Raw genomic sequence first — 15,000 nt, 5'->3', positions numbered from 1 at the left:
ATCGATGGGATGTGTTGCTCGGCGGTGTCGTATGTTCTCCAGAAGGATGTACTGCTGCGGTGCTGTATATGTCGTGCAGTCGATGTGTGTGTATCTGCATGTGTGTGTGCAGTTGTGTACAGTTGTGTGTGCGTGTGTGTGTGTGTGTTGTTGTTGCTGGTTCGAGCAAGAGGACAGTAATCTACACAGAAGGACTGATACTCTCGGGGCTGTCAGTTCTCCACAGAAGGACTGCTGCTCTCGGGGCTGTCAGTTCTACACAGGACTGCTGTTCTCGGAGCTGTCTCGGGGCTGTCAGTTCTACACAGAAGGACTGCTGCTCTCGGGGCTGTCAGTTCTACACAGAAGGACTGCTGCTCTCGGGGCTGTCAGTTCTACACAGAAGGACTGCTGTTTCCAGGGCTGTCAGTTCTCCACAGAGGGACTGTGTCAAAACACTGACAACCCACGGGCAGCTTTTAATGTCAGAGGACCACGTATTTCCCTGCGGCACAGCCCTAATTATGGTGGTTACACATTGTGCTGTTGTAGTTCTCTCTCTCTCTCTCTCTCTCTGAGTGTGTGTGTGTGTGTGTGTGTGTGTGTGTGTGTGTGTGTGTGTGTGTGTGCGTGCGTGCGTGTGTGTGTGTGTGTGAATTTGTGTGTGTGCGTGTGGGCGCGCATGTGTGTGTGTGTGCGTGTGTGTGTGTGTGTGGGGGGGGGTGCGTGTGTGCATGCGTGTGCGTGTATGTGTGTGCATGTGTGTGTGTGTGTGCGTGCGTGTGTCTGTATGTGTCTGTGTGTGTATGCATGCGTGTGCGTGTATATGTGTGCATGTCTGTGTGTGTGTGTGTGTGCGTGTGTGTGTGTGCATGTGTGTGTACATGTGTGTGTGTGTGCGTGTGTGTGTGTGTGTGTTGTTGTTGCTGGGTTTCAGAGGCAAGAGGACAGGTAATTGATTGCATGGATGAGGACGTGGTAGCAGATCGGAGTGTGCATTATATACCTTGCGGGGTCGCATTAACCTGTTCCTGAGCACAGAAAAAACGAGAGAGAAAGAGACAGAGAGACAGACAGACAGTTAGACGCAGAGACAGAGAGAGATGGAGAGAGGGAGAAATAAAAAGGTGGGGAGGCAAAGAGAGAGAGAGAGTGTGTGTGTGCATACGTGTGTGCGTGTGTGTGTGTGTGTGTGTGTGTGTGAGAGAGAGAGAGAGAGAGAGAGAGACTTAGACTGAGACTAAGATGATTTATTCTTTTAAGGCCATGGCCCCATATGAATGAAGCGGCGATAACACAATGTGCAGTTGTCACCATAACTATCAGTAAGCATTTACCATTTTCACAATTGATAAATAAAGATTATGATAATACCGTATAAAAGCTCTATGTAAATACAATACGAGATTACGTGTGACACTAATATCAGATGATGCCATCAATAAACAAAACTTAAACAAACATGGACGTTCATGATATTTCTTTGAAATAAATCTTATGCGAAAACCATGTAACACAGGACACTTCAAAACAAGATGAACTTCATTTGACTCCTTGCACAAAGGACACAGCTTCTCTGAATCATCAACATTTTTTTTTTTACGGTACCTGTGCCTACAGATTTCAGACATGCCAAATCTAAATCTTATTAATAAGAATCGTAGATGTCTTTCCATGTTAAACACAAGATAATTCGTAAATAAATGTGTAGAAGTATGAGTTCTGTAGACAGAATCTATCGCTTGACGAGAGAGAGAGAGAGACAGAGAGAGAGAGAGAGACAGAGAGAGAGAGAGAGCGTGTTCCTGGCAAGCTGATCTTGAGCATGCGAGCGAATGATTAGAATGTCTGGTACTTTCTTTCGTTCCCCCCCACCCCCCACCCCACCCCTCAATCTAATTCACCCCTGCCGTGCGTTCATGTGCGTGAGAGTGAATAATTAGTATGTATAGCGCTTTGATATAGATTTTGTTGGTTGTCGCTGTTGTTTTTACAAAAAGGAATCAGCGCTTTATAAATACCATTATTATTGATGTCATTATCATCATTACCACTAACATCATCATCATCGTCATTATCATCATCATCATTATTACTTCTACCTTTACTTAGATGTTGTTGTTTTTTTTAAAGTATTTTTGATTAATTTGTTTTCGTACAATGTACATGAATATAGTGCTTAGTGGTACAGATACAAATCGTCACATTATTAAGTTACATGCGAATAAAAACAACAACAACAACAACAATGTATGACACAAATAGGCCACAGGCTGTAGAGACTTTTTGGGGGGAACGGGGGTGGTGGGGGGCGGGGGGTTGGGGGGTCACTGCCGAATAAACATGCTTCATCGTTACCTCTGAGAATAGTATGCACTATAAAAGAAGCAATGAATTAAAACTCGAAGATTTAACATTAACATGACGGGCGCAATAGCCGATTGGTTAAAGCGTTGGACTTTCAATCTGAGGGTCCCAGGTTCGAATCTCGGTAACGGCGCCTGCTGGGTAAAGGGTGGAGATTTTTCCGATCCCCCATGTCAACATATGTGCAGACCTGCTAGTGCCTGAACCCACTTCGTGTGTATAAGCACTCAGAAGATCAAATATGCACGTTAAAGATCCTGTAATCCAAGTCAGCGTTCGGTGGATTATGGAAACAAGAATATACCCAGCATGCACACCCCCGAAAGCGGAGAATGGCTGCCTTCATGGCGGGGTAAAAACGGTCATACACGTAAAAGCCCACTCGTGTACATACGAGTGAACGCGGGAGTTGCAGCCCACGAATGAAGAAGAAGAGGAAGAACATTAGCATCATGGCAGTTAACACCGTCTTCATCAGCATTGTTAACATCGTTTACATTTTGCATTCCCCCCCCCCCCCCCCCACACACACAGAGAGACAGTATGTGTGCGTGCCTGAAATCTGATTGAAAGACACAGGAAACGAATGATGAGCGCCTAGTGGCAGCCGTCAGTCGGCTCTACACAGGTAGGCAGCCTGTTGTGGAAATGACCCCGTGTTTGTAAAGCACTTAGAACTTGGTCTCCGACTGAGGATAGGCGCTATAAAAGTATCCATATCAATCAATCTTTTTTTTTTCTTTCTTTTTTCCCCCTTTTTTACATTGTGGTCCCTAATATTCGTACACTCCAAAAACGGCTGCAAATTCGTGTCCATACATCTGGTCTGGAATCAAGGGCCGCCATAGTGCTATCTCCCCAGCAAGTGACTTTTCATAGCAATTATTTTGTTTTGTTTTTGTTTTTAAGATTTAAAGAAATTTAATCATTTTGCGCCTTTTACATTGTGGAGGATGCAATAACAATACTTACACATTTAGTCTCACCTTCGGTCCAAGAATGTAGAAACAAGCATAATGGCACACAATATATATATATATATGATAGTCAGTCGTGTTCGACTATGACCATCAGAACAGCAGAGGAGGCAACTGCTGTCCAGATTATCTGGGCTAAAATTACAGTGGAGAGTGTCTTGCCCAAGTTTTATCCCCACTCTCTCAGCCAAGAGGGGTTTAGAACAGTCGGCGTTGGGATGGTTTCCAAAGGCCAACTAGCTCCCAAGGCTGCAGCACTAAGAGACAGTGCAATTTTGCCTCCAAGTTTGAGAGTCATAGTCCTTCACAAAAGACTAAGCTGTAAAATATTTCCCACTGCATTGCAGAAACCATTGATAATACAGCTCTCACTTTGCTGTTGGCCCAGTTGTAAACTTATTGTGATATAAGCCGAGTGGCACACTAAAAATGAATTTAAAGAACAATAATATTCACCTGACGAAAAAAAAACAAAAAAAAAACACCAACTCAATCCAAAACATATTGCCATGTAAGTTCCGGATGTAAAACCAAGTTTTTTCCCCCCACCCAAGTTTTACTTAAATATAAAATAATTTGTATAAACTCAACATTGACGAATGTGATTGATATTTACTTGGTATCAGTCTATTTCGAATTGCAGTATTTTTCAGACATTATAACCCCAAATGAAATTCATCCCCTATAGTTCCAGTATCACATTGTTGACTCACTTGTTCGGTTGTCTGTGTGTGTGTGTGTGTGTGTGTGTGTCTGTGTCTGTGTGTCTGTCTGTGTTTGTGTCTGTGTGTCTGTGTCCGTGGTAAACTTTAACATTGACATTTTCTCTGCAAATACTTTGTCAGTTGACACCAAATTAGGCATAAAAATAGGAAAAATTCAGTTCTTTCCAGTCATCGTGTTTAAAACAATATTGCACCTCTGGGATGGGCACACAAAAAAATGAAGCCTAATTATATGCAAACTGCATTTACTGTTATATTTATATTTTTTGTATTCTCTAAACTTGGCACTTAGATAAGATAAGATAAGATAAGAATAACTTTATTATCTCCAACTGGAGAAATTTGGTCAGGTGCATTATCACAACATAGACAAGTAAACAACATGGGGACCATAACTGTAAAAGCCAACAACAGCCCCAACAAATATTACGAAGATACAAATGTAAAAAATATCACATACATCGTTTCATACATACATCCACACACTGCAGGTAATAACTAGTATTCTTAATGTAAAACAGAAAGAATTAAGAAACATTATTTGAATATAATTAATTATCTGATATTCTGACCCAACAACTAGAGCAGTCATTATTATCATTTTTTTGTTCAAACAGGAACTTCTTTTGCTAAGCATGGAAGTTTTATTTATTTTGCAAACGTTTTGGTGCAGATAGTAAAAAAGGGAAATTACTCTGTAATTAATGCTATGGGACTTAATTTGCTTTAAACTGATCTTTCTCATCTTAAACATTACATTTTGAAATTATACTCAATACATAAAAAGCTTGGATTTTTTTTTTTAAGTGTATCACAAGTGAGTCTTGAAGGCCTTGCCTCTCTTGTTTTCGATAGTCTGTTTGCTGTGTCTTCACCTATTTTTCTAGGACAACTTTCTCATTGCCGAGGATTTTGTTACGCTCACCTCATGTACACATGGAATTTCGGGTTCCTATACCGTCCCAATAGATAGGTAGGTAAATAAATGGAAAACGAATGATAAATGATTAATGACTGAATACATACATAGATATGTGGAGTGATGGCCTAGAGGTAACGCGTCCGCCTTGGAAGCGAAAGAATCTGAGCGCGCTGGTTCGAATCACGGCACAGTCGCCGGTATTTTCTCCTCCACTAGACCTTGAGTGGTGGTCTGGACGCTAGTCGTTCGGATGAGACGATAAACAGAGGTCCCGTGTGTAGCATGCGCTTAGTACAATTAAAAGAACCCTCGGCAACAAAATGGTTATCCCTGGCAAAATTCTGAAGAAAAATCCACTTCGATATGAAAAACAAACAAAACTGCACCCAGGAAAAAAAGAAGAAAAAAAAAGAAAAAAAGGTGGCGTTCTCAGTGTAGCGACGCGCTCTCCCTGGCCTGGGAGAGCAGCCCGAATTTCACACGAAAATCTGTTGTGACCAAAAATGTATGTGTGTATTTATCAAATATATCATATTTGTGGACGTGTCAGAGTGGATGTCTTCTACAGAATTATGCCAGAGGACAACACTTTCGTTGCCGTGGGTTCTTTTTTCAGTGCGCCAAGTGTGTGCTGCACATGGGACCTTGGATCATCGCCTCATCCGAACGACTAGACGCTTACTTTGATTTTCCAGTCAAACTTGGGAGAAAGGATGAGAGCGGGAATCTTCTTCTTCTGCGTTCACTCGTATGCACACGAGTGGGCTTCCACGCGTATGACCGTTTTTACCCCGCCATGTAGGCAGCCATACTCCGTTTTCGGGGGTGTGCATGCTGGGTATGTTCTTGTTTCCAGAACCCACCGAACGCTGACATGGATTACAGGATCTTTAACGTGCGTATTTGATCTTCTGCTTGCATATACACACGAAGGGGGTTCAGGCACTGGCAGGTCTGCACATATGTTGACCTGGGAGATTGTAAAAATCTCCACCCTTTACCCACCAGGCGCCGTCACCGTGATTCGAACCCGGGACCCTCAGATTGACAGTCCAACGCTTTAACCACTCGGCTATTGCGCCCGTCGAGCGGGAATCGAACCCTGACTCTCACTGACACTGTGTATCAGCAGATAAACGTCACCAGCATCACCAGACTCTTAGGCAGTACCAAAGTGTCACCAGTACGTTTGCACCACGGTAAGGATTCTGCACTGTCTATGTCGCGAGGTCTATTTCAGCAGCAACAGCTGCGCTCTTCCTTGATAGCCCCAGGGAGTCGTGAATGGTTTTGGATCCGATTCGGCTCTTCTAACCCCTGGCAACCCAAACCCAATCACCTGCCACGACTAATTACCGAAACGCTTCGTGTAATCAGTCAGATTGCGCCTTGCTCATCATGTTCCCCTGTTGTCTGTGTGTCTGATCAGATTACTGGTAATAATGCGGTGCCGATATAGAATTGGGAATTGACTTTAGAAGGTGGAAGTGGACAGAGAGAGAGAGAGAGAGAGAGAGAGAGAGAGAGAGAGAGAGAGGGGAGGGAGAGACAGAAAGAGAGAGAGAGAGAGAGAAGGTGAGAAAGACAGAGATACAAAGCGAGATATATAAGGCAGAGAGAGAGAGACAAAGCGAGATACCGAGGGGGGGGGGAGAGGGAGAGAGAGAAGGTGAGAAAGACAGAGAGATACAAAGCGAGATACAAAGCGAGATACAGAGGGGAGAGAGAGAGTGTGTGTGTGAGAGAGATAGATACAAAGCGAGACGGAGAGAGAGAGAGGGGGGGGGGGAAGAGACAGAGAGAATGTCACATCGAGAATGAGAGCGAGAGAGGCATAGACAGGGAAAGAGAGAGACAGAACCGGAGAGGAGACAGAGACAGAGAGACAGAGCGAGCCCCATCTTACTGAATAAACAAAGCGATCTTCTGTTTTACCAATAAACGCACGATGCCAAAACAACCGTGTTGAGTTACGCTGCTGGTCAGGCATCTACTTAGCAAATGTGGTGTAGCGTATATGGATTTGTCCGCACGCAGTGAAGCCTCCTTGAGCTACTGATACTGCCAAAAATAACGTGAATTAAATAATTAAATCAGAAACAATTTCAAACACAATTCAGGCAGATTCATTAGCGAAATAAACGAATAACCAATCCTGGGATGAAACAACCAACACACCAAATAAAAACTGAATGTCTGAGCACGGTTTCAGATGGATGAGTGACTGATGTCATAATTATTTTCAAGACGAAGTCTTCGTATTCATCATTATACTTCTGCTGATTTCTGTTGTCTGATCAATATTATAATTCGGTTACAAATATCGATCATCCTCCCTTAAACGTGTGTATGCAAACCATTCAATGCACAACCATTGCACAAAGTCTACGGTTATTCTTCCACATAAAAGTCGGGATATGCTGTCTGTCACGTGACCTTTTTATGCATCATACAATATCGTTGATATTGTTGGTCATTTCGCTTGAAAGTTTCTTGTACATGGAGAAATGTGTGTGTGATATGAAGTCAAATCCATACTGGTTGATAACCATTGTGGAACACGTGTTGTAGCCCCGCCATGTAGGCAGTCATACTCCGCTTTCGGGGGTGTGCATGCTGGGTATGTTCTTGCTTCCATAACCAACCGTACGCTGACATGGATTACAGGATCTTTAACGTGCGTATTTGATCTTCTGCATGCATCAAGGGGGTTCAGGCACTAGCAGGTCTGCACATATGTTGACCTGGGAGATCGTAAAAATCTCCACCCTTTACCCACCAGGCGCCGTCACCGTGATTCGAACCCAGGTCCTTCAGACTGAAAGTCCAACGCTTTAACCACTCGGCTATTGCGCCCGTCATCATCAGCACCGTTTCAGCGGCATTACTCCCATGGCGCTCATTCCTCATCTCCAGTTCCACAATAACACCCGAGTACATCTGTCACACTCCTAGCATTTGCAGTCCACAGGGAACACGCCTGGGGACTTACTTGTACAGTGTATTGCTTTCGCTGGCCGCCCAAATCAATGATTGGGTGTTGTTATCACAATTAGTCCGAAAGCATCAGCATCATCTAATCAAGGATCTTGCTTCCAAGCCATCTTTGTGGATCTGGTTACGTACTGGTGTGATGCATGTCTTCTTTCAGACTGTGATCATCCGTGATCAGTCATTCCATGAATAGTTGATTTCTTTCCAAGGCGGGACGATGGAAAGATGACACTTTCGATATTAGTACATTACATTCCTTTCTCCGGTAGAGAAAAAGGGGGAATATTTCATGAATGCTTTATCATTTCCTTTCTTTTTGGTGGCTGTTAATTGATCACTTCATGAATAGTCACGAAGAGTCATATCCTTTCTTGTTTTCGTACAAAGACATAATTTTATGAATGGTTAATAATTTTTATCTTTTTTTTTTTCCTTTTCTCTCGGCATAAAAATGATTATTTCGGCATAAAAATGATTATTAATGAATACTTACTTCCTTTATTCTGTGGCAGGCACATCGCCGGCAGAAGCTCGGCAAGGTCAAGGCCAACGATGACGTTCCCTACTCACGTGACTGTCATGGCGGCTGTGCTGCTGTTGCCGCTTTGTCTGGGAGTCAGCAGCGGTAAGTGAATGTTGGGGTGTCAAAAGTGTGAAACTCTCTGGCGTCGATGCTTCGTCATCATTTCTGTAATTATGTTTGCCATGATCATTATTTCCATAATGGTGTTCACAAGTATGTTCATCTTTGTCGTGTTACAATAGATAATTCGAAAACATGGGTTTTATGATAATCATGATTGCCATTCTAAGATTTCTCATAATTATTGACAATGATTTGAGAGTTTTCGTAACGATGATTTTCGTTAAGAACAAAAGCTGTAATAACTACTTCAATGAGAACTCAAAACGTTTTTTTTTTATTCAAGGACTAAGATTTTAGACATGGCCCATTCTTCCAATCTGCCCTTGCTAATCTACATCAGTTACGATTGCACACATATATTCAATGGAAAGGGGAGAAAGAGAGAAGAAAACAACAAAACAGAAAATTTCTGCAGAAAGAATATGATTAAGAACACACACACACACACACACACACACACACACACACACACACACACACACACACACAGATTGACAGATGGATATGAGAGAGAGAGTCATCAATATCGACAACCAGATGACTAAAGCCACATTGTTGTTATCATTAACTTTCTCCATACGAACGGCGAAAGAGACGAAGCTAACAGCGTTTCACCCCAATTACCATCATCAAAGTATTGCAAGCGGAAGGCTCTTATACTGAAGACGTGAATGTTGACAAAGAATACCACAATTCTGACGACGGAAGCTAAAGGTTGGGTCATTCAGACACCCACTGGACATCCGAGGGGTCTGTGTAGAGGAGAAGAGAGGACTGGCCGCACTGAGTGAGTTAAATCCACGTACGACAGTTGTTATTAATACTAAAATGACACGGGCACAGACACGGACATTGTTTATTGCCATTGACAGTACTATCGTTTTGGCAGGGGGAAGGGGCGTGGGTTGGGGGGGGGTGGGGGAAGGGGGGGGGGGCAATGTATGAACAAAAGAATAACGGCAGTTTACAGAGAAATTGACACGTTGCTAAGAGTAAAAAGAAAATCAACGACAAACAACAAAAAACAACAACTACAAAATCATAAAATACAACATATTGCTAAAAGTCATTCAGAATTATGAGCTGGAGACAGACAGAGAGAAAGACAGTGAGACAGACGCACAGAGAGACAGACAGGGAGAAATAGAGTGAGACAGACAGACAGACAGACACAGACAGTGTGGAACAGACACAGACAGAGAGAGTGAGACAGACACAGAGACAGAAAACCCGTTATTTGCACACCCATTTGGCAAAGAACAACAACTGCAACATAATACACCAACATTGACGCCAAGAAAATACATCCTACCCTTCAAGTCAAACCAACTAGGCTCTGGTCATTAGCCCTGAATATACGGACATGAACTTTAAATAAACCCTTAACAGAATTTCAACAAAAACCTTTATACCTCTCCCTTGAAGTTGATCTCGTTCCTTGAAATTGATAACAGGCGGGCAAGGACAACCCACGGTCTTTCTGTGAAAATGAAAACTACCCCTTGAGGCCGGAGAGCGAAAGGAACGGTAACTCTAGACATCACAGCATGAAGTGCTGTGGTTATCCCGTTTGATCAAAGTGGGACAATGACCCACCACCAGCTCTTGCTATGTCATCCGTCTAGACGTCCTGAAGATAAAGTGGGTTTCTAAAAGCGTTTACTGTGAAAGAAAAAATAGTTTTTGCATTTTATATTCTAAAGTGTTTATTTTTATGTATTTTTCTGTTTATTGTTTTTTTTTTTTCAGTAAAAAGACTGCTTAAAAACAGAGAGAGTGAAGGGGCGTGAAAGTTTAAAAAGTAAAAGTAAACTTGGGAGTGTTCTGAAGTACGGAAGACAGAAACGTATACACACGCGAACCGTGCGCACACGCGCGCACACACACATACATACACGCCCGCGTGCACTTACAAACAGGAACAGACACACAGACACAGACACAGACACACACACACACACAGACACACACACACACACACACACACACACACACGGAAATATCACAGAGCGATTCGTCTAGACACAATAAGGAGAACTGCTGGGTTAGGCTCCTGACAACGAGAGGTGTGAGAAAGAAAGGAAAGAAATAAAGGTCCTTAACACATTAAACTGCTCTCTGTCACGTCCTTATTCAGTGAATGCACTCTGTCATGTCCTTATTCAGTGAACCCAAAGGTCCTTAACACATTAAATTGCACTCTGTCATGTCCTTATTCAGTGAACCCAAAGGTCCTTAACACATTAAATTGCACTCTGTCATGTCCTTATTCAGTGAACCCAAAGGTCCTTAACACATTAAATTGCACTCTGTCATGTCCTTATTCGGTGAACGCAAAGGTCCTTAACACATTAAATTGCACTCTGTCATGTCCTTATTCAGTAAACACAAAGGTCCTTAACACATTAAATTGCACTCTGTCATGTCCTTATTCGGTGAACGCAAAGGTTCTTAACACATTAAATTGCAGTCATGTCCTTATTCGGTGAACGCAAAGGTCCTTAACACATTAAATTGCATTGTCATGTCCTTATTGAGTGAACCCAAAGGTCCTTAACACATTAAATTGCACTCTGTCATGTCCTTATTCAGTAAACACAAAGGTCCTTAACACATTAAATTGCACTGTCACGTCCTTATTCAGTGAACGCAAAGGTCCTTAATACATTAAATTGCACTCTGTCATGTCCTTATTCAGTGAACGTAAAGGTCCTTAACACATTAAATTGCACTCTGTCATGTCCTTATTCAGTGAACGTAAAGGTCCTTAACACATTAAATTGCACTGTCATGTTCTTATTCAGTGAACCCAACGGTCCTTAACACATTAAATTGCATTGTCATGTCCTTATTCGGTGAACGCAAAGGTCCTTAACACATTATATTGCACTCTGTCATGTCCTTATTCAGTGAATCCAAAGGTCCTTAACACATTAAATTGCACTTTGTCATGTCCTTATTGAGGGAACCCAAAGGTCCTTAACACATTAAATTGCACTCTGTCATGTCCTTATTCAGTGAACACAAAGGTCCTTAACACATTTGGACTGTTCAGTCATGTCCTTATTCAGTGAACCCAAAGGTCCTTTACACAATTGCACTCAGACATGTCCTTATTGAGGGAACCCAAAGGTCCTTAACACATTAAATTGCACTCAGACATGTCTTAATTTAGTGAACCCAAAGGTCCTTAACACATTATATTGCACTCTGTCATGTCCTTATTCGGTGAACACAAAGGTCCTTAACACATTAAATTGCAGTCATGTCCTTTTTCGGTGAACCCAAAGGTCCTTAACACATTAAATTGCACTCTGTCATGTCCTTATTCAGTGAACCCAAAGGTCCTTAACACATTAAATTGCACTCTGTCATGTCCTTATTCAGTGAACCCAAAGGTCCTTAACACATTAAATTGCACTCTGTCATGTCCTTATTGAGGGAACCCAAAGGTCCTTAACACATTAAATTGCACTCTGTCATGTCCTTATTCAGTGAACCCAAACTATGATTGTGGATTGAAGTATTGTGACATGATATGTGCATTGTTTTGGTGTTGAGATGTCTGATTTGTATGATGAGTTATATAGTCTGACGATCGTGTGAGTATGAATGAATATGAATGAGTGCTTGAGCGTTTTAGTGGGCTATTTGTAAAAGGTCATGTTTGCAGCATTTTCATTTTTGTGTTTAAATGCGTGTTTTGAATGTTTGTTTTTGCACTGTACAGCGCAAATGTTTTACATGGAAATGCGCTTATGAATTACACCATTGAAACAACAACAACAACAACAACAACTACTACTACTACTACTACTACTACGTCTACTGATAATGTGTGTTCTAGTTGGGACACGTCAGTGCAACATCTTGTTTGAAGCTTAACTCTACGAATGGGTCACCTAAAAGCTACACAGAGTTCGTATAAACAACAAATGATCAGTTGCTGAAATAAGATGGGTTGTCGACAAGCATCTCTAACTAAGCAAAAACATATTTCATAATTACTTACTATGATTCTTTATGTAATTTGTTTTAATCGTTTTCATTCCTTTACCTATCTATTTAACTGACTATTTGTTTTGTCATTGTGTGTTATTTGCAGGAATAAGAATTACTGCAATGTGAATATCACTCAGACAAACAAACAAAACAAAACAAAGAAGAAAGAAATAGCTGTCCCAATCAGACTTGTCGCTTACAGTAACATCTTTCTATTAGATTCCTTATTATTAAATGGCAACTCTTCTTCTTCCTCCTCGTCCTCTTCTTCTTCTTCTTCTTCCTTCTCTTCCTCTTCCTCCTCTTTCTTCTTCTTCTTCCTCCTCCTCCTCTTTCTTCTTCTTCTTCTTCTTCTCTTCCTTCTTCTTCTTCTTCTTCGTCGCCTAATCTTGTCTTTAAAAGCCGTTGCTGTTTCTATTCCCTCAGAGGCCAACACCATCCAACAACAACAATCACCCGAGAAAGAAAACACCTTTGATTTTGCGGAAGTGGACACGGACGGAAGCGGATGTGTGCAAGGACCGGAAGAGAAGCAGAAGTTCCGCTTGTACATTGGCGACATTCTCAAAGACTCCCTGAAGATGAGCGACGTGGAGAGGGCGCTGCAGGCAGGGAGGATAACTCACTCGGCGGACATTAACAAGGACGGGAAAATCTGTGAATGTGGTAAGTTGCCTTTTTTCCCCCCCATTTTTGTTTCGTTGATTGACTGACATCTATATTTAGAGTGGGGCTCTGGTTGGAAATTGGTGTGTGTGTGTGTGTGTGTGTGTGTGTGTGTGTGTGTGTGTAGATTACAGTGGTATGTATGAATGATGAGCACCAAAAGGAAGCCCTGCCCAGGAAGGTAGCGTGTTGAGCAAACGATTCTGTGTTGATAAGCCGCCTGAAGCTTGGTCTTTGACTGAGGATAGACACCATAATATGTCAATCATTCAATCAATCAAGTCACACATTCAGGATGCTACATCGTCTTGAATTTAAGAAAATTGCCGTGGGGTTTTGTTTCTGTTCTTATCTGGAAAAGAAAAAAAAGAAGAAGAAAATGTCAAGTCGGCTATTTTCTTCAACGACTATTGACGTATTCTTTCTGTCTCTGTAGTTCTGTGTGATGTCCTCTTGCTCTTTGTCTGTCTGTATGCCTTGTCGTGTGTGTGTGTGTGTGTGTGTGTGTCTGTGTGTGTGTGTGTGTGTGTGTGTGTGTGTGTCTGTCTGTCTGTCTGTCTGTCTGTATGCCTTGTCGTGTGTGTGTGTGTGTGTGTGTGTGTCTGTCTGTCTGTCTGTCTGCCTGTCTGTGTCTGTGTCTGTGTATGTGTGCCTGTGTGTGTCTATGTGTCTGTGTGTGTATATGCGTGTGTGTGTGCGCGCACGCGTGTGTGCTGCATGTGTATATATATATATATATATATATATATATATATATATATATATATATATATATATATATATATATATATAAGACGAAGAAATGAAAGAAAGCTGAAACGAAGAAAACACAGGAAGAAAATATAACGAAAAGAAAAGAAAAACAAAAGAAAGGAAAATAAATTGCACATAAAAAAAATGGAAGAATAGAAAAAAAGAATTACTGAAAGAAAACCGGAAAATAAAAGGAAGAAGGGGGGGGGGGATCAGGAAAGACTGGGACAGAGGGAAAAACAAACAAAGAAACAAAAAAAAAACCCAAAAAAAAGACAAATAAAGAAAGAATTGAAAGAATAAAACAGAACAGAAACATCATGTAAACAACAACAACAACAAAAACAACAACAACCAAAAAAAATACTGAAAGAACTTAAAACAAACATAGCCACTCAGCGCCATAGATCATCTAAGATTAACAGGCAGATGGAGTGGCAAATAAACGAAAAGAAGAAGAAACAGGGATAGGGAGAGAGAGGGGGGGAGGGAGGGAGAGAGAGAGAGAGAGGGAGGGAGGGAGACAGAAAGAGAGAGAGGGGGAGGGAGAGAGAAAGAGAGAGAGAGGGAGGGAGAGAGTGAGGGGGAGGGAGAGAGAGAGAGAGAGAAAGGGAGAGAGAGGGAGGGAGAAAGAGGGAGGGAGAGAGAAAGAGAGGGAGAGAGAGAGAGGAGAGAGAGCGAGAGAGAGGGAGGGTGAGAGAGAGAGGAAGGGTGAGAGAGAGAGGGGGGAGAGGGAGGGAGAGCGAGAGAGAGGGAGGGGGAGAGAGAGAGAGGGGGGGAGAGGAGAGAAAGAGAGAGATGGGAAGACAGACAAAGACACAGAGAGACAAACAGACAAACAGACGGATGATAGATATACAGACGAACAGACGAGCAGGAAGGCAGGCAGACACGGATTTGCTGTCGTTGTCGAAGTACGTGTGTATTATGATATATGTATACATGTATATGAGTTGCACACAACGCCGG

General features: G+C 42.1%; 1 protein-coding gene across 1 annotated transcript in view; it reads left to right on the top strand.

The window, feature by feature from the left end:
• LOC143289560 (uncharacterized) overlaps positions 1 to 15,000 on the top strand; it is a 109,263-nt gene that overhangs the window by 82,727 nt on the left and 11,536 nt on the right. The window contains exons 2-3 of the mRNA XM_076598572.1: positions 8,477 to 8,589; positions 13,039 to 13,278. Of these exons, the coding sequence (XP_076454687.1) occupies positions 8,477 to 8,589; positions 13,039 to 13,278 (353 nt within the window). The remainder of the gene's footprint in view (positions 1 to 8,476; positions 8,590 to 13,038; positions 13,279 to 15,000) is intronic.

The sequence above is a fragment of the Babylonia areolata genome, chromosome 14, assembly GCF_041734735.1.
Source record: "Babylonia areolata isolate BAREFJ2019XMU chromosome 14, ASM4173473v1, whole genome shotgun sequence".
NCBI classification, from domain to species: Eukaryota; Metazoa; Mollusca; class Gastropoda; order Neogastropoda; family Buccinidae; genus Babylonia; species Babylonia areolata.
This window is presented reverse-complemented; position numbering and strand designations above follow the sequence as displayed.